General features: G+C 46.1%; 1 protein-coding gene across 4 annotated transcripts in view; it reads left to right on the top strand.

The window, feature by feature from the left end:
• The window catches only part of FCHSD2 (FCH and double SH3 domains 2), a 130,438-nt gene that overhangs the window by 103,753 nt on the left and 1,899 nt on the right, over positions 1-24,786 (top strand). For 2 of the 4 annotated variants that reach the window (XM_053931285.1, XM_053931278.1), the window contains 8 exons: positions 7,855-8,016; positions 10,980-11,114; positions 11,409-11,492; positions 11,617-11,794; positions 12,435-12,655; positions 13,611-13,740; positions 13,889-13,971; positions 14,983-17,268. In XM_053931285.1, coding sequence (XP_053787260.1) covers positions 7,855-8,016; positions 10,980-11,114; positions 11,409-11,492; positions 11,617-11,794; positions 12,435-12,655; positions 13,611-13,740; positions 13,889-13,971; positions 14,983-15,066 — 1,077 coding nt within the window. In that variant the 3' untranslated portion in view covers positions 15,067-17,268. Of the gene's footprint in view, positions 1-7,854; positions 8,017-10,979; positions 11,115-11,408; positions 11,493-11,616; positions 11,795-12,434; positions 12,656-13,610; positions 13,741-13,888; positions 13,972-14,982; positions 17,269-23,319; positions 24,404-24,786 lie in introns of those variants that run through there. The other 2 variants (XM_053931271.1, XM_053969148.1) reach the window with 2 other exon arrangements.

The following is a 24,786-nucleotide window of genomic DNA, read 5'->3' as shown; positions in this document are numbered from 1 at the left end:
AGCTTTGAGCTAAAACCTGTTCTTTGGCAATGCAATTATAATTGCTTGCAGTGTGTGAAAACCAAACATTCCTGCATATTTAAGTGCACCTGATTGAGTTGGAATTACTGAGGGCTGGGCTGGGGAGTGGTATTTGTGCAAAAAGTTATTTAAGCTGTAGGGAGGCTGTGGAGTTTGAAGGTGTATGAGGATGACACAGAGACTTGATTTTTATTTTATTTTTCTCTTGAAATGCTTGTGATTTTTATGGAAATTTTTATGCCTGTTCTCTATCCCTTTTTTTTTTTTTTTTGATTCGTTCATTTTCCTTTGCAAATCCACTTTTTTTTCTGTCCTCATCATTCCTGAAGGGGAAGACAACTTCACAAACACGTTGGGATTAATTCTTTCTGGTTTGGTTAGAGAGGATTTTATTGGTAAAGGGTTTTTTTTTGTTCCTAGGGTGTATTGGGCATAGAAGTGCTCATCTCATTGCCCTCTTCCTTGGAGTCCCTGAATCCAGGGAAATCTAAGCCCTGGGAGGAGCTGAGGAGCTGTTCCATATGGATAACTGTATTTAACAAGTACAGGGATGTGGAAACAGGTGTAATTTGAAAGTACAGCAAAGGAATTGAGTAAAAATGTGCTCAGGATCAGGAAATACTGGAGAATCCCATTTTTTTTGTCTTCTGCAAGATGGATATAAAGCCTCAGATTGGCACATCGACAGCTCAGTGGGTCATCTCTGATCTTTTTCTTCCTGGGATAACAGCTGTTTTTCCTTGTGATGTTTTCAGGGAGCAAACTCCTTGATTAGAGGCAGGGAAAAATTAGGATTTCCAGCAGAGTGCTGCTGTGCAGGTGATACGTGGCAGATGTGACTGTAACTGATAACCAGAGCACGCATTTTTGTGTTAAAATTGGAAAGTACGAGGTTTGTTAAAGGATGGGGTTTTTTTTTGTTTGTTTGTTTGATTGCTTCTTTTAAAAGGAACTGTTAAAATAATGTTAGATTTTGAGTGATAATACCTCTGGCACTGGCAAAGAAGTAAAATTGACTGTAGTTAATGACACACTGTGGAGTTCAGATCCAGAGGGATTCTATTCTTGTCCCAGCAGCATTGAACCACTTTGATAAAGACAAGCCCTGAGAGCACGAGGTGCTCCTTCAAATTGAAAGTGGCACAATTCAGGCATTAGCTGTAAAGGAGATCAATTAAAAGTTTGGCAATTGATACTGAAAACTGATTATTTGTGAAAATAAACCATTCTTGGAGCTCTCTGTACTCACTCACCCAATTCAGGTAATTGAAGTAGAACTTCTGTGATTTCTGTAACAGCAGGAAGGAAGGGAGGAATTGAGCTTTCCATTTTCCCACTGCCTGAATCCCTTTATCTTTCAATGACTGAATTTTACAGAAATTTACTGGCAGCAGAGCCCAGCTCCCCCTGGCTGTCCCCTCCTGGCAGGAGTTGTGCAGAGCCACAAGGTCCCCCCTGAGCCTCCTTTTCTCCAGGCTGAGCCCCTTCCCAGCTCCCTCAGGAATTCTCCAGCCCCTTCCCAGCTCTGTTCCCTTCCCTGCACACCCTCCAGCCCCTCCATGTCCTTCTTGTCCTGAAGATCTGAAGGTGCCTTCAGAACTGGAGGTGCCTCAGCAGTGCCAGCACAGATTTCTTCTTCTCATCTCCTTTATCCTCTCTCACACCAGAGGCTCCAGCGTGGCTCTCCCCAAGCAGTTCAGTTGTCCCAGGGCTGACAAGATTCTTCTCCAGGATGGTGGGAGAGGTTTCCCATTTGCTCTCAGGTCTTTGGGCCTCCACAGCAATTAATCCTATTCCCACTTAATTACAGGGGGATGTATTTTGTCTCCTCATCAGGATACCTACAGCTCTCCAGAGAGTGTTTGTACCTGATTAGATCTGGAAAAGGCTCACTGCGGTGCTGTTTGCCCTGTTTGATCAGCTCAGAGGTGTAGGGCCATTTTTAATTGTACCTGGGGGGCTGATTTCTCCCTCTCCTTGTATTTGGCTGTGGATATTTATTGCTGGGTTGTGTCACAGTGGGAACAAAGCAAATTCCATATGCTTCAGGAAAATAAATGAAATGGAATCACAGCATGGTTTGGGTGGGAAGGGACCTTCAGGATCATTTAGTCCCAACCTCCTGCCATGGGCAGGGGCACCTTCCACTATCCCAGGCTGCTCCAAGGCCTGTCCAAGCTGGCCTGGAGCACTTCCAGGGAATAAGGCTCCTAATCCAAAAAGGAGAATTTGTAAAATGCCCCTCGCTGCCATCTCTGGTTGAGCTCAGGAAGCAAAGGCTGGGAGAGCAGTGCAGGGAACCAGGTGCCTTCCCTGCAGGGGATGTGTAGGAGCTGTTGGTCTTTCCAGGTCAGCACATTGAGGACTGGCCTGGAGAAACCCCAGTGACATCCACAGAGCAGGAATTTCAAACTCTCTTGGTGAAAAGCAGTTTAGTGAGGGGGACAATGATTTTTTACATGGTGGCTAACACCAGGGCACAGGGAATGGTTTCCCACTGCCAGAGGGCAGGGATAGGTGGGATACTGGGAGGGAATTCCTGGCTCTGAGAGTGGGCAGGCCCTGGCACAGGGTGCCCAGAGCAGCTGTGGCTGCCCCTGGATCCCTGGAAGTGCCCAAGGCCAGGTTGGAGCACCCTGGGATGGTGGAAGGTGTCCCTGCCATGGCAGGGGTGGGAATGGGATGATTTTCTAGGTGATGGGCTTTGGGGTGTCTAATCCAGCCTGTGCCTCAGTTTTACTGTCTGTTTTGGCTCTGAAATGTCCATTACATTTTTCACTCTATGAGGAACCAGTGTTCACCCCAGGACCTCAGAGAAACCTGATAACAAATGTTTGCATACATACATTTTACAGACACTTATTTCCTTACGGAATTTGGGTGATGTCCATTCAAGCCCCGTTCCCAACAGCTCGAGAGCCACTTCTTAAACCCTACAACTTCAATACTTAGGGATCTTCAATGCTTTATGTGCCTAAGCTTGGGAAAAACCCATCTGCCACTTGGGCTGGAGCTGTGCAGGTGGATTCTCCTCCAGGAATAGCTTCCCCTCTGTTTCCTTAACCTTGGAATTCCCTTGGGAGAGGTGTGATGTGTGCCAGTGCCTCATTTCCTGCTTGCTTCACATTGGATTTCAGATTATTTAGCATATAAATTAACTCCTGGAAAAACCTCCAGCCCAGCCTCCCACTTAGAACAGAAACTCACTCAGTGTTGTGGTGGAAAATGTAATTTATGAGCTAATTCCCCACCTGGTGCAGAAAAAGGATCCAGATTTTAAGTGAGTTGTGTTGGACAGGATTTATATTTTTGATAAAAGACAAGTTTTGGGTTTTCTACCCCAAACCCCCAGCAAAGCAGTGCAAGCTGAATTTTTTTTGTTTATTTCCTCATACATCCCTACTTTATCACAGCAGGCTGTGATTTGAAACTGAACTGCATGGAATAAGACTCACTTTGGGTTTTGAGAAGTTTAGGGCATTCCAAGACTTAATTATAAATCAAACTGATTTGTAGTCATAATTCCAGTGGCCCAAAATTTAACTTTTTCCTGAAGAGAATGATTTCATTTTAATATCTTTTTTCAATTAAAAAACCTAAAATTTCAACAAGAAATGTTTCTAAGTGGGGACAGAAATAAAGCTAATGGCTTTCCAGAGTGTTTTGCCACAATCTCTCCACATTGATTTCTTCCTGGCGAAAAGAATTTGCCAAATGAGAGCGTCCAGCCACTTGGGGACATGGGCAGTGGTGGCCTTGGCAGTGCTGGTGGGACTCCATGATCTTAGAGGGGTTTTCTACCCTAAATAGTTCCTGTATGACTTTTTTTCCTGTCACTAAAAAAATACTGCAGTGGAATAGAATATTTCTCACAGAAAATGGTTTGGGTCTCCTCATAATCCTAATTTAATTTGATTTTAGTATCTGACCAAGCACCTAAGTGCAACTTCTGTGTGAAATAAATAATGCTGAATTCTTCAGGAGAAAAAAAAAAAAATCTGGGCATGGCACAGGGTTTGTTCTGCACCTTGAAAAGCCGTGGCAGGTAAAGCAACTCTGCTTTCAGGAAAATCCATTTAAAACTGGCTTTAACAAAAACCTGAACCACAATATTGAAGGGACAACATCTGCTGCATTACTCTGTGGTTTTTACCCCAACACCTTTATAAATGGCTTTGTAGGACTTGGATTTGAGGTGTTAGTGGGATGTGAAGGAACTCTGGGTTTCTTTCCAGCCCTTTTCTCTCCCGGGAATGGGAACAGCTCTGTAAAATTCCTGCTGGCTTTCCTTTCCATGCCTTGCAGAACAGTTGTGTATCTTCATCTTGAGTAAGCTGTGGGTCAAAAAACCATTGCTTAATTAAGACTGGAACAGTAAATAAACAAAACTATTGCATCTCCCATGTGGAGCAACGTCAGGTATGTGAGGAATAGATAACAGTGTTTATATTTTCTAAAACTTGGGTGGTTTTTCCTTTCATCTTCTTAGATCCTCCCAGCAGAAAGAACAGTTTAGAGGAGCAGGAACCCCCCCAGAAGAGTTTGTACATTTTGTGGGTGGCTGATGGTTTTTTAATCAGTGTAAAAATACCCCAGTCCTCAGCTATTAAGCAGTAATTGGTGACTGTAAACAGCAATTTCACTGTTACACAGGAAAATGTTTGTCCTGCAGTGAGATTTCCTAACAATGAAATTTGGGCAGCACCCAGATTTCAGAGCCAGCACTGGATTCCAGCATTCCTGGGCTTTGGAAGCTCAGCTGCCTTCCTGGAGATGCTCAGAGTTGCTGGCAGTGCCAGGGGTCACTTGATTGAAGATATTTTTGAGTCTGTCAGTGGAGGTCACTCACTCAGGGGGCACAGCACGAGTGTCCCTGGGGACTCCAGTGGGAGGCAGGGAAAACCAGGCTTAAAGCCTTGTTTAGTTTTTAAATGTGATGATCTTTCAAGGGAACAAGACTTTGAGAAAAGCTTGTGACACAATGTGGTGAAATCACCACTGTTGCCCTGTTTCCTTCTTACTTAACATTTTATTCTGGCATAATGAAAGCATCAAAGCCCAGCTCGTTCAGATGGAGTGATGCTCAAATGAAATGTTTGTATCTTTATAAAATCAGAGTATTTGAGGTTGGAAGGGCACTCCCAAGATCATCAAATCTAACCCAGCACTGCCAAGGCCACCACTAAGCCATTTTTTAATGTGTAGCTGTTCCTGTGTGAGAAGCAGAATAAAGTTCTACTCCTGAGTGGTATTTTATTTGTATTTTTCCTTCAGGTAGGAAGCTGTTAACTCTGGTCTACCAGCATAATTATTTAGGTAAAAATATAATTTCAGCTTGTAAATAACTTTCAAGTGCAGGCCTGACCTAATGCTTCTGGTGCTTTTATGGCTTGTCTGCAATGGAATGAAACTCAAAACATTTGTGGTTTGGAACAAACATTTGTTGACTGTTAGGGCTCCTGGGTGTAAACAGGGAGAGGGAACTCCATTGGATTTGCTGGGTACATTGAATTAAAACCTCTTGTCAAGTACACTCAAGGATTTTGGAGCAGCTTGTTTATTTTAGCTCACAATTTGTACAAACAAACTACAGGAGAGGAAGGACTAACAGCAACTGCAGATGTTTGTAGCAGCCTGGACTAATGTTTATTGCTGTAGCATAACTCAGCCTAATTGGAAACTGCATAATGAGGTAAACAGCAAAACAACTGGGCTGAGCACTTCCTAGGTGGAGGCACAGGGAAAGTGCTCAGAAATGGGTGTCAGGATGTAAAGGCAGGTTAGGGGAGAGCTAACTTGCTCTTAACTTCACTCCACAAGTAAATATATGCATTAATCTATATATATTTATATATTCACAGCCAGGCTGGACGGGGCTTGGAGCAGCCTGGGATAGCAGAAGGTGTCCCTGCCCATGGCAGGGAGTGGCACTGGATGATTTTAAGGTCCTTCCAACCCAAAACATTCTGGGATTCTGTGAATAAGTTGCCTTTGACAAGGTTGTTCTCCCTGCCCTGTGCAGCTGCAAGGTTGGAGTGGGTTTGTTGAAAGTCTTGGATGCTTAGGAACAGGAGAGAAGGGATGCACATGAATGTATTGAATGTTTCCTCCTTTTCTCAGCTCTCTGAACACGATTTACTGTTAATCATTCACCTGGAGACCCCTTGCATGAAGAAGTGGCTCAGTGGCTTTGGTTTTTCCCATGGGAAACACCTCTCAAAGTTGTCCCATCCTCCTTTCTCCATCCCTGATTACAGTGCAGAACATGTGCACACAGCTGTAGCCATATGAAATTTCATCTGACATCATAAATTTCCCTCTTACAACTGACCTACTCCTTAAAAATCACATTTCTTCTACGCAGAATTTAAAATAATGTCTCTCAAAAGTGGTTTGAATGAGACAGGTTTAAAGTCACCTTCACAAATTAAGTGAAAATTGAGACATTTTTAGGGGTTCCGCTTAATAAAGTTAGCAGTCATTTCTTTTCTGATTTATTTTCTTAATGGAAAGATAAGATTCTCTGATTCTGTAAGTGCAGCAGCATGTCAAAAATGAGAAAAATACCTGCATCACTTCACCTCAACACAAAATTTTGTATGGAGTAAGGATTTGTGTAAGAGATAAACACCTACCTGGCACCCATTGGCATTTGAATTCAGTGTACACATATTCTGCATAGTCTGCTGTGCTTCAGCCACTACTGGAAGGGGAATTTCCCTCTAATTTTTGCCTGAACTCACCAGTTTTTTGCTGGTTTTGCTTGGATTCCCAGTGCTGCTGAGTGCTTGCTGTGTCAGGGATGCTGCAGTGAGGTGCTTCAGATCCCTGTGGGAAGGGCTGGAAGGGAGAGAAAGGAGATGAAACTTTGCTACTTGCTAAAAATGACCAGTGCTGTGAAAGGGAATGTGGGAAGAATTCCAGGCTGGTTCAGTGGGTTTCTGTTGCTGCCTCCATCAGTGACTCACTGAAGGATTTTTGGGAAGTCACTTGATTTTTGTTCCTCTGATGAGCAATGGCAGCAGGGGGGTGTTGAGAGGGCTGGTCTGGACAAAAATACCCTCAGTTTTATCCCTGGGTTTGCCCTCCACTTCTTGATGCAGATCTGCTCTTGCTGAAATCCTGAATTTCTTCACACTGCTCTTGCCATGCCTCCTGTTTAGACTGTGAACTGATTTGGATCAGGGTGGTGCTTTGTCATGAATTTGTTAAATCCTTGGCTCCATCAGCCAGCCAGCGTGCCAGGATGCTGAATTGAACCCAGCTGTCAGAAAAACCTCCATTTTCATGCTGTTCTGAAGACAAAAATCCTGAAACTGTTTGTTGGAGTGCAATACTTAATTTGGGGATTATTAACATATTGTGCTTCCAATAACAAACGAGTTTCCTGTGATCTCTGGCACGTGCTGGTGGAAAACAGCCTCGCTCGGGAGTTGGTGGGTTGGGGTGTGTGTGTGTGTATCCTGTCAGGTTTATTTGTGTTTCACATCCAGCTTAGTCACCACCCAGAAGGGTCTGCACTGTGGATATTCCTCATTTTAAAAACCTTGGGAAGCGCTGGGGTCGTTGGACTTCAAAGCTACACTGAACTGCTTAAGGGTGTGAAGTGGGAGCGAGCGTAAACTCAGAGGTGTTGCTTTAAAAAACACCAACTGGTGAGAGTGGCTGGGCCTCCAGAAACCCACTGCCTGTGTCTTGGCTCACAGCTCATTCCTGCAGGCAAGGAAACGAGGAGTGGGGCTCGTTTCCTCAGGGAGCAGCTTCTTCAGAAGATCCATGGGGCAAGGTGGGGCCCTGAGGAGCTCTGAGCTCTGTGCGTGTTTGTGTCCCCAGATCATCAAGCTGAAGGCAGAAGCGAGGCTGGAGCTGCTGAAGCAGATCGGGGTGTCCGTGGACACGTGGCTGAAGAGTGCCATGAACCAGGTGATGGAGGAGCTGGAGAACGAGCGCTGGGCCAACCTGCCCTCGGTCACCAACAACGGCTCCGCGCACCTGGTACGGATTCCAGGGGGAAACATCTCCCCAGGGCTGGGGGAAACATCTTCCCAGGGCTGGGGGATCTCAGATTCCAGGGGGAAACATCTCCACAGGTTTGTGGGATCTCAGATTCCTGGGGGAAACATCTTCCCAGGGCTGGGGGATCTCAGATTCCAGGGGGAAACATCTCCCCAGGGCTGGGGGATCTCAGATTCCAAGGGGAAACATCTCCCCAGGGCTGGGGGATCTCGGATTCCAGGGGGTAAACATCTCCCCAGGGCTGGGGGATCCCTCCAGGGGCTGCTCCTGACTTTGTGTGGAATACAGCAGGCCCAGAGGAGGCCCCGGAGTTGCTCCAGGGCTGGAGCCAGGCTGGCAGAGCTGGGGGTGCTCACCTGGAGAGGAGAAGGCTCCAGGGAGAGCTCAGAGCCCTCCCAGCACCCAAAGGGGCTCCAGGAGAGCTGGAGAGGGACTGGGGACAAGGGATGGAGGGACAGGACACAGGGAATGGCTCCCACTGCCAAAGGATGGGATGGATGGGATATTGGGAAGGAATTCCTGGCTGGGAGGGTGAGGAGCCCTGGCACAGGGGGCCCAGAGCAGCTGTGGCTGCCCCTGGATCCCTGGCAGTGCCCAAGGCCTGTGTTTCTTTTAAGTTTCATTAATAGTGTTATCTTGAGCTCTTTGAGTGTGCAGATCCAAGTGTCAGCCCTCCAAACTCCCAAAGGAATTCCCGTGCTGAGTTCCACTTCAGATCCTCTCTGGGCACGACAGATGAGGATTTGTGGCTTAGCTGTGTTAAACAGTGATTTTATTCCATTTCTTTTGGTACTCCACCTCCTTTAGCTTCCCTCTGTGCCTGTTGGGCTGCTCCCAGTTCCCCATTCCCAGTGTCCCCAGACATGGCACAGCTGGCCCTGGAGCTGAGCCCCCCGTGCTGGTCCCAGGCGATGCCACAGCCTGGGAGGTTCAGCTCTGAGTCTCATTTTCCCCTTTTACACTTACGTAGGCTCCTGTATTTAAAAAAGGCTCTGTTGACCTTGGCAGGCCAGACAGGGACAGCCCAGAGCTGGAATTCTTAGAGCTGGGACCAAAATTATGCCAAAATTTAGAGGAATTACTGCAGTTTGTAACAAGCAGCACTTTCACTCCAGCCTGGAGGAGTGGGCAGTGTTTAACAGAGCTGAGGAAGGGGCTGGAGCACCAGGAGAGGCTGAGGGAGCTGGGAAAGGGGCTCAGCCTGGAGAAAAGGAGGCTCAGGGGGGACCTGGTGGCTCTGCACAGCTCCTGACAGGAGGGGACAGCTGAGGAAGTTGGGCTCTGCTCCCAGGGAACAGGGATGGGACCCATCTGTGTATATGTGCAACAAAACAAGATAGATTTATATATAAATTAGTTCATTTATTTATTTATATATATATATTTTTTATATATATATATGCCCACTGTTTTTGTCATTTATATTTATAATTTATATAATAAATTATATAATTTATATTATAATTTATAATTTATATCATCCACTTTTCTGATCACCTCCCTTGCATTTCTTCCTGTGTTCGCTGCCTGTCCCACCCCTTCAGTGTCCTTCTGTCCCACACATTGATTCCTTGCCAATGCCATCCCCCATCCCAGACCCTGCAGAAGGATGAGCTGTGTCAAGCAAACCTCTGAGTTTCCTGTTTTCCCTCTCCGTGCCTGCTTCCCAAATGATTCCAGCCGAGGAGTTGAGAGCAGCCCACACGCTGAAAATGAAGGCGTGGTTCTGCTCCTCGTGCTAGAAGAGCAGGAGCAGATGTTGCCCAAACCTTCTAGCCATGATTTGCTGATTGCCATGATGGTCCCTGGCTGCTGGGACCATGCCCAGCAAAAGGCAGAGAAGCAGGAGAGGAAACCTCAAATTTGCCACAATTTGTTGTTGGTTGCTGATCTCCCAAAGCATTGCCCAGCTGTGGGACAATTTTTTGGTTATCCCAACGTCCATGAACACACCAAAGGATAGATGGAGGCAAACTGCTCTTGATTGAGGGTTAGTGAGGAAGAAAAAAATAAACAGACCTGCAAGGGTTAGGTTTGGAAATAGTAACATAAAAACAAATTAAGTCAGAACGTGATGAAGCTTTGTGCTCTTCTAGTCCAGGCCTAGAAGAGCAAAGCTGTCAGAGACCTGGTTTAGGGAAACTGCACTGGGAATTTGTAGGCTCAGCTTAACTCTTTTTTCTTTTATCAGTCTCTCACTTTTCTGGGGGAGCACCAAATTCACTCCCAAATCAACAGGAGTAAACACAGGGAAGATGGCTCTACATAACAGTGTTGCTTTTGATTCACAGAGCTGTTTTCACAGAATCACTCATCATTTTTCACATGAGATAAAGTTATTTATTTTAAACATAACCTGGGCACGAGGCCAAAGCACAGCTCCTGGCAGTCGTACCCCAACTTGTATTTTTCCAGCACATTGACTTCAGGTTTTATTTAAACTTTTATAGCAAGATTTTACAAATCTTCCTGTCTCTTAAGAATTTTTGTATTAAACTGCAGCAAATCTGTTGTGTGGAATACACCAGCTAGAAGGTTGCTTTGGGGTTGTTTAGTTTTTTAAACTTTAAAATATTTCCACTGCAGATTTATTTTATAACTCGTGGTCACAGGTACATTAATCTTTAAGTAGCATAAATTCCCTTTTTTCCAATAAACTTGTTTTTTATGTCATTGCAATGGCATCTCCAAAGTACTTTAGTCAGAGATTATGTGAAAAATGGATTTTATAACTATCCAGCAGTGGAGCTGGAGCTTCCAAAATCTTCTGCAGTACTTCTTAAAGTCCAGGTGCTTGTGCTTGAACAAAGCTGAGTTACTTTCAATAACAATAAGTCATAAAAAACACACACTGGAAAATATTGACCAGCTCCTTTTTATTGTTATTTTTTCACCACTTTTTTAGCAGCTGCTATAATGCCAGCTGGAATTTGTTTTACCAGGTCAATGCTGATGCAGAAAAGGAGGAAGGTGAAGAGTTTGAAGACAGCATGGATGTTTTTGATGACAGCAGTTCTAGTCCTTCTGGTACTCTCAGAAATTACCCTCTCACCTGCAAAGTTGTTTATTCCTATAAGGTCAGTGATTTTTTTTTTTTTTTTGATGGATTAGAAAAATCAATTATATAAGAACAAATAATAAGTATGCTTTTGGGAGCCTGAGGTTTGCTTTTTTGGTAGGGTGAGATTCAGGGAGGTTCTCAGGGAGAAGGGCTTTTGTGCATGGCAGAACCTTCATTGGGATGTTTTAAATCATGTTAAAGCTTTCAGTTTTTTAACAAATGAAAGTCTAGATGGGAATGTTCTCTCCACTGCCCATGCCTTGCCCTAAAAGCCACTTTTCTTTTCCATCCTTCCTGTCCTACCTTCCAGGCTTCTCAGCCAGATGAGCTGACCATAGAGGAACACGAGGTGTTGGAGGTCATTGAAGATGGAGATATGGAAGACTGGGTAAAGGTATCATTTTCTGGGCTTGTCTCCATGAACTCTTTCAGGCTAGAAGCTGGGATGGGAGGGAATGCTGGGATTCTCTCCAGAGCAGTGCTCCCAAGCACAGAATGCTCCTGCTGTTGGTTCACAGGCACGGAACAAGGCGGGCCAGGTGGGATATGTGCCAGAGAAGTACCTGCAATTCCCAACCTCCAGCAGCCTCCTGAGCATGCTCCAGTCCCTGGCTGCGCTGGACTCCCGATCCCACACCTCCAACAACTCCACGGAGGCAGACCTGGTGCCAGGCAGCCTCAACGGAGACTCCAATGGTAAATCCCACTTAAAAATACCCAGGATGTCGAGCTGGCTCTTGGAAGCACTCTGGACATCGAGTCTGGGAGATTTTCCCACATTTCATGGAATCACAGAATCATTAAGGGTGGAAAAGACGTCCAAGATCATTAAATCCAATTCTTGGCCAAATCCCACCATATTGCAAAGTCTACTCATTTTTTAATCCTTCCAGGCATGGGAACTCCACCATTTCCCAGCCTGTTCCAATGTTTTAATCACTATTCCAGGGAAGAAATTTTCCCTAACATCCAACCTGAGCCTCCCCTAGTGCAATTTGAGGCCATTTTCTCTTGCCTTATCTCTGGTTTCCTTGGAGAAAAGGCCCCACCTGGCCACAACCTCCTTTCAGGGCGTTGCAGAGAGAGACTGACCTGTACCTGAACACTGCCATTCCCAGTAATTATCTCAGTAATTACCTCTCTCATATTAAATCTGCATAATTCACCCCTTCAGCTCATACAGCTGAGATTAAAATTAAGGAAAACTGGAATAATCTGGCTCAGCAATAACAGAATCTTTAAAAGAACTTCAAAATCACCAGCTCCAGCCATCAAACTTGGTGTATACTTACATTTCTTTCTTAGCTCATTGGGTTTTTCCTTTCCCATTTTGCAGTCTGTTTTGTAAAAGCACTTTATGATTACGAGGGGCAGACAGATGATGAGCTGTCCTTCCCAGAGGGAGCCATCATCCGCATCCTGAACAAGGAGAACCAGGATGATGATGGCTTTTGGGAAGGAGAATTCAACGGCCGCGTCGGGGTCTTCCCCTCGGTGTTGGTTGAAGAGCTCACGGCCTCAGAGAATGGAGAGACTCAGTGGATTGGGGATATCCAGGTATGGAAAGAGGTGTTGGCTTGGTTTATTGTTTGCAAAGTTCTGTCACTTCTTCGGGAGGGGAAAAAAAAATCGAAACCAATTTAAGGAAAAAAAAAAAAAAATCAGAAGCTGTTAAAGTAAAAATAATCAGAACCAATTTAAGAAAAAAAAAACCCAACCCAAGCCCTCAGTGCTTGCATTTTAGTGTCTTACCCAGCCTAATCAATATCAGCTGATGTAGTTTTGCAAATTTGTGAATGAAGGCAGATATTTGGATAGAAAGTAATCAAAGGAGAAAATTCGCAGTTTATTTCCTGTCATTAATTAATTTATGAGAGACTGAGATGTCAGACACAACCTGGCAAAACAGGCTCTTTCAGCCCTAATTTAGTGTTTTCATACTTAATTCTGTTCTGTATCTCAATTTTGAGGGGCAGGATACTGCCAAGTTTTGGAGTACAGTAATTTTTTCAGAAATGTCCTCATTTCTACAGCGTAGTTCTCTAATCTTTATATCATATTAGAAAATCAGACACATTCCAATGTGGAGTTCAGAGACAGAAACTGCACTTCCATGTTTTCTACAACAGGATTTTTATTCCTTGATTTAGGAAGACCACCAAAATGAACATTTTAATGCATTTTGGGTGGGGATAAAGCTCATGATTCCAACACTTCTCTGTGAATCCCACTTGGCCAAGCGACCTTTTTGTTTCGAATAACCTTCAAAAATCCTCTCTGAATTACCTGGGAGAGGCTGAAAATTTCTGTTCAGTGGCAACCTGTGATTTTAAAAAATTGAATCCCTGTTGGATTCCTTGGCTTTCCTTCCCAAACTTTCCTGCCAGCTGCTTTTCCTCCGGAGGGAACTTGCTGGAGTAGGGATGGGTTGAAAAACCGGTGTGTGTGTGTGTGTGTTAAATGTGCCAAGGAGGATTTGCTGCAGGATTTGCTCTCCCTCTTTTTGGCACAGGTATCCCCTACTCCAAAGGCCAACAACTCCCTGCCACCCCTGCCTCTGTACGACCAGCCTCCCACCAGTCCCTATCCCAGCCCGGATAAAAGAGGATCCCAGTTTTTCCCCAGGTCTCCGTCGACGAACGGTGAGAAATTTGCAAACATTTTGGGCAAACATTCCTCCTTTCAGAGGAAAGGGCAAAAAAAAGAAAAAGAAAAAAAGAGCATTTTTACAACATAAATTCAGCAATATTGAGGGGCTTCTTTGTAATGGGGTGTTGCTTATTCCTTCAGAAAACAGCTTTGGTTCAGAGTCCCCTGGATTCTCCCAGCCTCCACGAGTTCCTCCGGAAAGTTCCTATGGCAAACTGCGGCCTGTAAGTGACCAGCAAATCCTGTGGTTTTTATTGATGTTCAAAGGGTAACAGCCACTAAACAGAGCTGAAAAAGAGGTGGGGGGTAAATGGCAGAAGAGGTCAGTCCTGTGGTTTATGCAGTTCCTGCTTTCCAGCAGTTTCCAGCATATTTGGGATTCTGTTTACTTCCACCCCCTTTGATTTGAGAGGTTTGGATTCCTAATGATGAGGGTTTTGTGTTGTCATTGCTGCCTAGAAAAAGGACATTTGCCAGAAAAGGAAGGGAAGAATTAAATCATTTAGAACTTTGCAAAATCCATCTCCTGCGATTAACTTTGAAATCAAGTTTTGGGGTTTTCAAAGCCCTAAACCAGATCATACTAAAACATAACATTTGTCTTTTCCTGGCCTTCTCAGTGAACGAGGTTGCAGGGAAAAAAGCATTTTTGGATATTCAAATAATATAATCTGAATGTTGAGGTAGTATTGGGCAGTTTGGTGCAGGATTGCTCCACAGTTCATGTTTTCCAGAGCAGGTGTGGTGTATTCTGAAATGATGTTCTAAAAACTCTGTTGGCACTAAAGGTGATCTCTGTCAAGAGCGAAAATGACTGATGTGGCAGAGTGTGAAAACAGAACACATTTTGGGTGGGTGTGTATTGTTGAGGTCAGTGATTGATGAAGTATCAGTGAGTCAGGTGCAGCAAAACATCCTCGTAGTTCCCACTCCACAGAAAATTCCAGGCAAAATCACCATCAGATTCAGCATGTGATGAGCCTTGCCCAGGTTTCCATCCTGGCTTATCCATGGAATAAATCTGGGAGTGCACCCTGGAGGGAATGTGGGAATGTAAGGAAAATCCCTGATGGCTGAAGTGGGGAGCACTGGAGCTGCATCCAGCTGGACACACGGCCTGTTTGTTTGCAGCATGTCGAGGGGTGAGCCTGGAGCTCTGTGCAGGAAATGTCAGGGAGTTCTGGTGGAATTTGGCCACTTTTGGGGTAGTCACAGGCTGGTTCTGAATGTTGCAGGTGCGAGCAGCTCCACCCCCCCCGACACAGCACCACCGCCGGCCCACGGAGAAGATCGAGGACGTGGAAATCACTCTGGTGTAACGAGGGGACTGGCTAATTAGTAGTGCTACAATCAAGGCCAAACACAGCTTTTGGTCTATCTCGTTTTTAGGCACCTTTGCATGATGAAGACTTGGACTAGAGCGAGCGATAGGGAGGATTTTATGTGGCAGTGACCTGGCGGATTCCTTCCCACAGTCATGAATATTTTGTGCCTTTTGTTATTTTTTTGTTTGTTTGTTTGGATTTCTCTACATCGTTCTTCTTCTCTTAGCACAAACCAAGACAGGCCAAGATTGGCTTTTTTTTCTTGGCTGGAGATGCTCCATTTTGATGTGGAGACAAAGAAAGAGCCCCATTCATGCAGCTTAGTCTTAGCATCCTTTGCTCCTGTGCATTAGTACAGTATATTACTGTTGCCATAGGAATGTGTTAAAGATTGTGGATCCTTCCAGTAGCATCACCTGCCTGACCAGGTATTCATCAGAAGAATGAAAAAGGGAACAGAAAAAGAAGTCTAAAGGAGAGGCTGGCTCCTCTTGAATCCCCCCACAGAAAGGAAGAGATGGGAAGATGATCTCCTGGAGAAGCAGAAGTGTTCATTCCATGGGTGCTCCCCTTGTCAGTGATTCACAGCTGAACATTCTGCCTTTGGATTTTTGTGTTTACTCAGTGCATTTACTCATAGAGGATCTAACACAGAGGTGCTGAACCAGCAGCAACGTCTTGTTCCACAGCAGAAACCAACGGGTAGAAAAGCAAAAAAGCAAGTGAGATTTTTGTCTAGATCTGGAAATTGAGCTGCTTTTTCTTTTCCTTTTTTTTTTTTTTTTTCCTTAGCAGGATTTGGGGATTTTGGTTTTTTTTGCTGGGTTTGTTTTATTTTTTTAAAGCATTTGGGTCACTCTTATCCCAGTTATTGCCGTGTACTTTATTATCCAACATTATCAGTGTATCTTTGTCATCAAACCACCTGAGTTCTAGAGTTAGCAGTTCCATTTAGAGTATTTACATGCATTTAGGTGTTGCATTGGATGGCCCTGTAGCTTTTTCCCACCCCAATCCCATTAACCAGCCAAAGCCAGGGAGCCAGGAGCAGCTCCAGGTTCTGCCTTCACACCGCCTTCGTGCCCAAGATGTGCCCAATTCCTCTCAGGGAAGAAACTGAAAGGAAAAAAGTTTCACATTTCCCTCAGAGAGCTCTGAAAAGGGAGCTTGGATTTCGGTTTTTTGAGAGAAAAGGGCAAAGAATATTCTGAAGTTGAACGTGGAGCGGAATGAATGCTTGGAGGAGAGGGAAAAACTGGATGGAAGCAGGTTTTTCTTTGGGTACTGCCTAAAAGATTCTCCATCAGATGAAAACTTCAGATCAAAGGCATCCCGAGGTTGGGTTTGGAGCTGTTTGTGGGTTCTCTTGTGTCTTCATGGTTTTTTTTCTCAAAGCCAGTAAGTTTTCAACCTTTAGTTTACTAACAAGGGCTATTTTTTGAGGCTGCATTTACAACAAAAACCCAATGACTCATCTAACAAGATTTTATCATAAACTTTGCACATACTTGGAAATCCCAACCCAGGCTGGGTCTCCGAGACATCCAGTGTTTGCCAGTCTCCTTTCCCAGTGGGATCCTTAACCAAGAGTGGGGCTGTCTGAGGGCAACAATTCATGGATCACTTATGGAATCAGTGACTGTCCAATGAAGTCTTTTCCATATTTTATTCCTTCTTTTGCACCTCTTGTCCTGTTGATCTGTTTGAGGTCTTTTTATGTGTTTATCAAACTTATTCTTAAGTTTAAAAAAAAAAAAAAAGATTTAACTGTTTGCAGATATTTTGAGATCTTTACAACGCAGAAGAAAACCAAGTTTTTGCCATAATGTTCACGTTCAATTCTTTTGGCCAGTTTGTCTGTGTCCTTCACACTCGGACTTTCAAAAATCCAGAAAATTTTTATTTAAAAGTCTCTTTAGTTGTATTTTAAAATATTTTCTGTAAGAGCTGCTAATTTTATTTAAAAAACAAAAGTGAAAAAAAAGCAAAAAAAAAAAAGAAAAAGGAAGAAAAGTTGTAAAAAGATGCCTCCTTTTTAACTATGATTTCTTCATACAGGGCATGTATCGGCCGTCGCATCGTGTACAGCTCAGTACACCCTGAAAGCATCAGTGCAAAATGCTTTCTTTATATTGGCTGTAAAAAGTTTGTATTTATTATGTATAAAAAGTTGAATAATAAAAAAGTGGAACTAAATCCCTGATGCCCTGGGAGATCTGGGTGGGGGGAGGTTTGAGGGAAAACCCAGGGATAAAAAATCAACATTTTCTTGAGAGAGAGAACTTTGTGCTTTTACACAGAAATTTGAATCTTGTGCTTTGGGAAAAGGACATCCTTGAAGTCAGCTTTAAACATCTTTTGGAGGGGGCATTTATACAAAGAACAAAACGTTGCCAAGAAAAAAAAAACTAAGAGCCGGCAAAAAAGCTCCAGTTATCAAAGTAATTGCTTAATAACCTTGATGCAATTAGGATAATTGCCTAAAGAAAGCGAGGGGAGTGATTGATAACAACCCTTCAGAGTGATTGTCCCTTAATAGGCTTGATTTGCCTAATTGTGCCAGGAGCATTCCCAGTGCAGCCCAAGCCTGTCCAGCTCTGGGATCCCTCTGTGGGCTGCGTTTCCACGTTGGATTTTCTCACTCAGAAGCTGCCCGTCGGTGACCACCTCCTTGCTGGGCTATTCCCAGTTTCCTGCGGGTGGTAGGTGCCAAATGATCCGTAATTTCCACGTGCTCTCTGGTTTTGGAGACTCTTTCCCTCATGGAACACAGCACTTTGCTGTGGGGTTGGGTTGGACCTTTTGCACTTCCACTCTCCCCACTGAGCTGTTGCACGGATCTCCACTTTTTCCCCTGAGCTCCTGCAGCCTCTTCCTTTGAGAAATCCCATCTTTCCTGCTTTTTATATGGATTCATGGTGCTCCTCTAAAAATTATTGTCCTGCCTTGCTGCTTCGACAGCTCTGTCCTTTTCACTTCTTGCTTGTTGCTTGGGGTCCTTTTCAGCACCTTTATGACTTAAAAATTATTTTAATCCTCAAATCCATCAGCAGAGCCACTTTTCCTTTTCGATGTTTACTCCCAAATCATGCCAGGGTTTCTTTTTGTTTGTTTTAGGGGAATATTAAAATGAACCAAAGCAAGTGGGCGAGTTCTCTTTCCCTTATAGCACAAATGTCTCTCACTGCTGACAGTAATTAAAAAAGAAAACAAAAACTGCACCATCTTCTCTAAATAAGGCATCTTCTGCTTCTTGGAAGTCTGGCTGCGCTGCAGCTTGCACTGCTTTTCTAGAAAGGTGCCTGTAATTAATAACTTGTAAATCCCAGCATGGCAGGGGCAGGATTAGCAGGGAATCAACTTCAGTCAGCCTTTGGAGCCTCCCAGGAAGGAGGGGATGCCACTGCCAAGGGAAGGGTTCTGTCTCCCCGCATTTTTTTCCATTTGCAGTTCTGTTGCCCCACGTGAAAATCTTGGGAAGGATGGGAGTAAATGTGCTGTCCCCCCACAGCTGGATGGGTGTATCCAAGAGGGGGGAGCTCAGGGATGTTGAAGCTGGAGAAAGTGAGGGATGAAAGGGAAGAAAACTTAACTGAAGTAGTCAGGGATGCAGCAAAGAGACAATAAAAAAATGCAGCCAGGAAAATGCTGACGTGCTTGCCATGCCAAGTGGTTTCCTACTCCAGGCATTCCCCAGGGGGATTGAGGATTACAGATCTGGCAGCAGGATCAGTGCAGCAAGTGAGCCTCTGCATTGCAGGTCATTTCAGCCAGAAAATGAAAGAGAGCTCTGCAGTGATACCAGAATGGAGAGGTGGGAAATCCCTCTGCTTGGTGGAGCAGCACAAGGAGGAGGGGGAGAGGGGGTCTGACAGGTACCAGTGCATCTCCTGGGATGCTGGCACTGCTGGGAAGAGCTTGGCCACATCCTCTTGGCTTTCTCCCTTTCACTGTTGCTGCACATTGAAGAGTTCCCCCCCAGCCTTCTCCTCTCCAGGCTGGAAATGTGGAGAATCCTGGAATAGAATCAGAGGACAGGAGGAAATGGCCTTGAGTTGTGCCAGGGGAGGTTTAGATTGGATATGAGGGAAAAAAAAGGATTTTCAGGCATTGGCACAGCCACGCAGAGCAGTGGTGAGTCCCCATCCCTGGAGGGATTTAAAGCCATGTGGATGTGGCACTTGGGGACATGGGTCAGCGGTGGCCCTGGCAGTGCTGGGGGAATTACTGGACTCCGTGATCTGAAAGATTTTCCTGAATGATTCTCTGGCAGGGAGAACCTCTGTGCTAAACAGTGTTGGGCTGAGGGCTGTGCAGTGTCCATGGAGACTCAGGAATGGGGTTCCAGGATCGAGGCTTCAGACTGAACCTCCTTAAGGATCCAGGGAGAACAACAACATCCTGCCATGGCCTCGTGCCTGTTCCAGGAATCTGGTGGAATTAAACACGTGCTGTAGCCAGTGGCAGCTTTGTGTGTTGGAAGTGGCTCGTGGAGGCTTTTCCAGTCCCCAGGGAATGAGGCCTGAGGAGGTGTCTGCCACATCCATCCACAGCCCAGCCCCATTCCTCCTGCTCTTGCCACTTCAGGTTTACTCCCTGCAATCCATTTTCCAGCCTGCCTCTGTGTTAAGCAGAGATTGAAATTCCCTTTTGCTGTCTGCTGGATTTCCCAGCTGGTATCCAGGGGAAACAGGAGGCAGGGACATGCAGCTCTGGGCATCAGGAATTGCCTCTCACAGAACCTGTCGCTGCCCCTTGCCAGCCTGGACCATGGCCAGGGATTAAATGGCCTTTACAGGAGGTTTTGGATTCTCTTCTGTCGTTTCACCCAAAGGTGGGAGTGTTCCTGGAGTGTTCTGGGTCAGGCAGGGATGGCTGTGAGGATCAGGAAACAGGGACAGCCTCACCTTTGGGCTGCTCTGTCTTCACTATGGAAGGAGAAGCTGTTCAGCCACTGTTCAGCCAAGTTGAGCTCCACAAAGATCCCAGGATATTCTGAGCTGGAAGGGACCCCCAAGGATCATGGAGATCTCTATCCCCAGAACTTGGCATTATTAACACCGTGCTCCTGTTCTTCTGGCAGCTAAAAAACATCCCACCCAAAACTCACCTGGATGTCAGGTGAACATGGAATGGGCCCCACTGAGGAGGAGCTGGGAGCTCATTTCTTCTGCCCACTGGCATCATTCCTGGAGAAATCCCTGTGTCCTCTTTGCCAAGCATCACCTGAAGGTTTCTCCTTCCAAAAACCAGTCTGTGCCATGCTGAAGTGCCCCTTCTATTTCAAAATTGCTTTTTTTCCCACTCCTAGTTTTTCACCTTTTTTTTGATGGAGTGTTTTTGGGGTTGGATTTTTCTTTTTGAATGCAGATTGAAGAGTGAGTGCTGTGAGCTGTACTTCAGCTCTGCTGTAATTAGTTTTGTCTACTGTAATTGCTTCTCCTTTTTCCATTGTTTAGTGAAAGACAAATGAATTTCCAGGTCTGGTTGCATTGGGAATGCTGACAGCAGCTTTTTAAAATCCCACAGCACAGCTATTTGTCTTTTTTGTTCAGCTGAATCCTGCAGAGTGGGACAAATTCAGCTTCTCCTCTGTGTCCTGGGCAAATTACTGTACTAATTAATTTCTCTAAGACTGGGGCCTCTGCTTAGCAGAGGGAAGGGATGGAGGGAGGGCACTGTCTGGAAAACAGCAACAACCCTGGATTAACTCCTGAAATAAACTTGCATGAAGAGACTTGAAAAGCTGATGGTTCAAAAATAAGGTTTATGGGGTTAAAAAAAAAAAGGATATTGTGGTATTAATCCCACTTCATAAGGACATCTTGGTTTCTGAGGAGGGAGCATCACCCTGTTCATGCTCCCGAGGTTTCCTGCTGCAGGTTTTGCTGTGGGGTTTTAAAGAGAATCAGCATTGTTCTTGGAAATTTGATGGCAGAAAGTATTGCTGCTCCTTAAAAACGAGGGAGGGATGCTTTGTGTGACCGACAGCAAGAGGAGGGAGAAAGAGGGGACTGTGGCCAAAGGACTTGTGGGGTTCTGAGAACATCACTGAGAGGATGCCAGGAGAGAAGGACCCTGCAGAGGGAAGCGCCTTTGGGCAGAGAGGGGAAGCAGTGAGTGCTTGGACTTGCCAGGAATTTTCTGTGGAAGGATCTGAGCACTCATGGGGTGCTTGGGACATCAGAGCTGAGGCTGGGCCAGGAATGAAAGTGGCAGGAGGGAAAACCAAATTGTAATGTTGTTCTTAAAAGGGTGGGGTTGGGTTTTTTTTTGCCAGTGAAACAGGTGGTAGATTTATTTTTGCCCAATTTTTTCTCTTCTTCCCAAACAGAAATTTAATTCCAAATATTAATCCAAATATTAAATTCAAGGAATATAAGTAATAATAAATGCAGCACTCTCAATTCCCTCAATGTTGAGGTCAGTGCAAATTATTCCCCAAGGACACTGTTGGAGTGGGATTGCTCTGGGATAACGAGGGATCTCGTGTTAATTCAGCTGGCAGAGCTGCTCTGCCTAACAGTGGGGAAGTGCTGCTGCTGCTTTCAAAATTACCTGACCGAGCTAATCTGAGGGTGAGGGGACAATTTATTGATTTGGAGTCCTAGCCAGACGTAGATGGAGATAATTGTGGGATGTTAGTGGTATTATTCCTACAGAAAAGCAGGCTGGGTAAGGATTTTCAGGTTTTTATTAGCCCCTGCCAAAGCTGCACTGCAGCTCGAATGTTTAATTTAAGATATGGATGGGTGAGATACCAAAAATCAGAGCTCTCTGGGTGGTGGTCACTGAATATTTCTGCTGAAACTGCTCATTTTCTCAAGCCAGCAGCCCCTCACACTGCTTTGAGCTTCCCCTCTAAAGCTATTTTTAACAGATAAAGGGGGTGGGGGGGGAAGGTGTTAAGTTTGCAGCTCTGCTTTTGCATTCTGGTCAGGTGTCTTGTCACTCTTCATGGCTCTCCTGCAAGCTGGCATCCGAGGGTTCTGCTTAATGTCCTAGAAAATAACCTTGTGCTTGGACCAGCAGCCAGTTTATCACTGCAGCTCCCTGGCTGCGTGTCTGGGGCAGAGAGGGGACAGGGAAAAGCAGGGAGAGCATGGAGCTGGGTAGTGCCAGGCTGCTCCTGGAGCAGCAGCTCCCTCCCTGCTGCCACAGCACCTGGGATCAGCTTGGCAAAGCAGTTCTGCTTCCCCTTGTCCAAGCAGGGAGCTGAAATCCTGGGAGTCTGGGATTTGAGCCTTGCAGCCTCGGCAAGTTCTCTCGGTGGTACTCGCCTCCAGAAGGTGTCATCTTCCCACATGGATGGCTCCATGGATTTCTCTGGCAGTGGGAAGCCATCCCCCCTTGTCCCTCCACTCCTTGAGTGTCATGTCAGCAGTTCCACCAGGAGGAGCAGGGAGTGGCCTTTGCCACCAGCCTTTACCTCAGTGCACCTGTAAATCGTCACAAAATGTGGTGCTGGGGCAAAACAGCCCCTCCTGCCCTCAGCCTGTTTCCTGGGGCTTGAAAACTGATTAAGAATCACTTGCTTAAGCTGCTGGGTCTCGGGTGACAGTGCCAGGGCAAGCTGCTCTCCTGGAAATGCCCATTAAGGTTTCAATTTCCATCCCTCACCCAGAGCCGTGGGGCCGGGTGTGAGCTGCTGGAATGACCTCTGCCAGCAGCCTCTCGGTTCATTAAATAGTTATGAGCCAAGGATTCCCAGCTAAACAGCACACTGAGCATCCTTACCCCAGCTCCTGTTTTTAAAGGAAGTCTAAATTGTTTAATAATCTGCTTGAAGTCCTCAAAGTGAATGTGGGCAGCAAAGCAAAATCCTGTTTAGCAGGGCAGATGCCCAAAGGAAGGTGTTGGAGTGATGGAGCTGTTTGGGAACAACCACTGAAACACTGCCAACAATTTATCAGATGTGTTGGAGGTGACAGGCTGGGATTACAGACGAGTTGGCTGCTGGGTCAGACCTTGCTGAGTGCTGCAATTTCTGAGTTAAATCCAGACCACGTCAGTGCACAGCTTCTGGCGGTTGGTTCTCAAGCTTTGATGTGTCCTCAGAGGTGTGAATTCTCCTGGAGGGTCACACACACCTTTCCAAAGCAGTTATTTGTCCTCAGCCTGGAGCTGAGCTGGTGCTGCCTGAGTTTCAATCCCGCTCTTCTGCAGGGAAGGAGATGGGATTGGGGCAGCTGGGAGCTGTCTCTTCCTGGAAACACCACGGTTGCTTCTTCCATCCCTATCCTGCAGGATCCTGCCACCTTCCCCTGCCTCCAGAAGGTTTGCTGGACTTACTCCCCATGTTCTTGCCAAGCTAAAACCAGTAAGTCCTGCTAGGTGTGAAATATTTACAGCCTGTGAATGTGGCCCCAACTCCCTGTCCTCCCAGCCCTGTTCCCTCCATCTCCCCAATCTGAAGGGCTGCTCCATGTGGGAAGGCAGAACACATTTCTCAGGAAGATTTCCAGAGGTGCCAGGGAGTGGTGAGGAACTCAGTGAGGGGTTTATGCAGCTCGGGCAGTAGCAGCTGCTCCAACTGCAGCAGTAATTTCTAATACAGCATCTCCTGCAGTAAAATTCCTGTCTGAGTTAGACTTTACAAATGCTTTACAAGTGGTGCTTGCAATTCATCTTATCTCTGCTGGAATTACCTCCCAGGACCCATCTCCATTCATTTATTGCAAACTATCTCATCTTGTCCATCTCTAGCCCAGGTTTCATTTTCCACAGCTATTCCCTGGGAAAATTCACCAGCTCTGCAGTGCCTCTGATGGTCGTAGGGAAGGTGGCTTGGAAGGATTTCTGTCCTAGGCTGCTGGTTCCTGCACTGAAATGCAGGGATGTAGGTTGGGGTCCAGCTGTCCAAATCCCCCTGGAGCACCAGGAAATCATAAGGAACAGGCTCCTGCAAGGGAGGTTCCTGAAATCCTCAGGCATATCCAGAGAGGTGACGGGGCTGGCGTGAGCGGGAGCCCAGCGTGTCACCCCAAATCCTGCAGGTGTCTGAGCTGCAGGGACCCCAGGAATGGCAGCCCCTGTGCTTCTGCCTGTACCAGTCTGTATTTTCGATGAGGCCAAGGCTGTTCCCTGATCCTTCTGCACAGCCAGCACAGTCCCTGGCAGGATCTCCCTTCTTTTGGGAGCAGCGATGGCAGTCGGGGATTTCTCCCAAATGCCACCTTTTGTCGCTGCCCACAGAAAGCAGGGGGTACTCCAAAACCCAGTGTGCTGCCAAGCTGGGAAAGCCGTCCTGGCCCTTTCCCTGCTAAGCCTGGCAGCCCCTCCTGCCTGCTCTGAACAGGAGCCAGCTTCCCGGGGAGCAGAGGCTGGGACGCTGCATTGATGGAGCCCCTGCAATGGCCCTCAGCTGCCATAAACCATGTTGCTGTCTGGGCAGTGAATGGAGCTGGGGGGAGGCCGGACAGCTCCCAATTCCCAAACCTGCTCCGAGCCACGTCCCCCACAGCGAGGAGACCTGGCACCACCTCCCAGCACCTGCCAGGCCCTCCCCACGGGCAGGGGGGGCTCCTGCTGCTGCCAAGTGCCACATCTGGGGTGGCATCCTTCCCGTGCAGCCCTGCTTCTTGCTCCTGCACGGTCCAAGAGGAGATCCGAGTGCTGCTGCCGGAGCAGGGGCTGCAGCCCAGGGTTTAGTGCCAGCTGGGATGTGCCCAGAGCCAGGGAGGGTCATGGCTGGAGCAACCCCAAAGTTTTTTC

The sequence above is a fragment of the Vidua chalybeata genome, chromosome 2 (assembly GCF_026979565.1).
Source record: "Vidua chalybeata isolate OUT-0048 chromosome 2, bVidCha1 merged haplotype, whole genome shotgun sequence".
NCBI lineage: Eukaryota > Metazoa > Chordata > Aves > Passeriformes > Viduidae > Vidua > Vidua chalybeata.
This window is presented reverse-complemented; position numbering and strand designations above follow the sequence as displayed.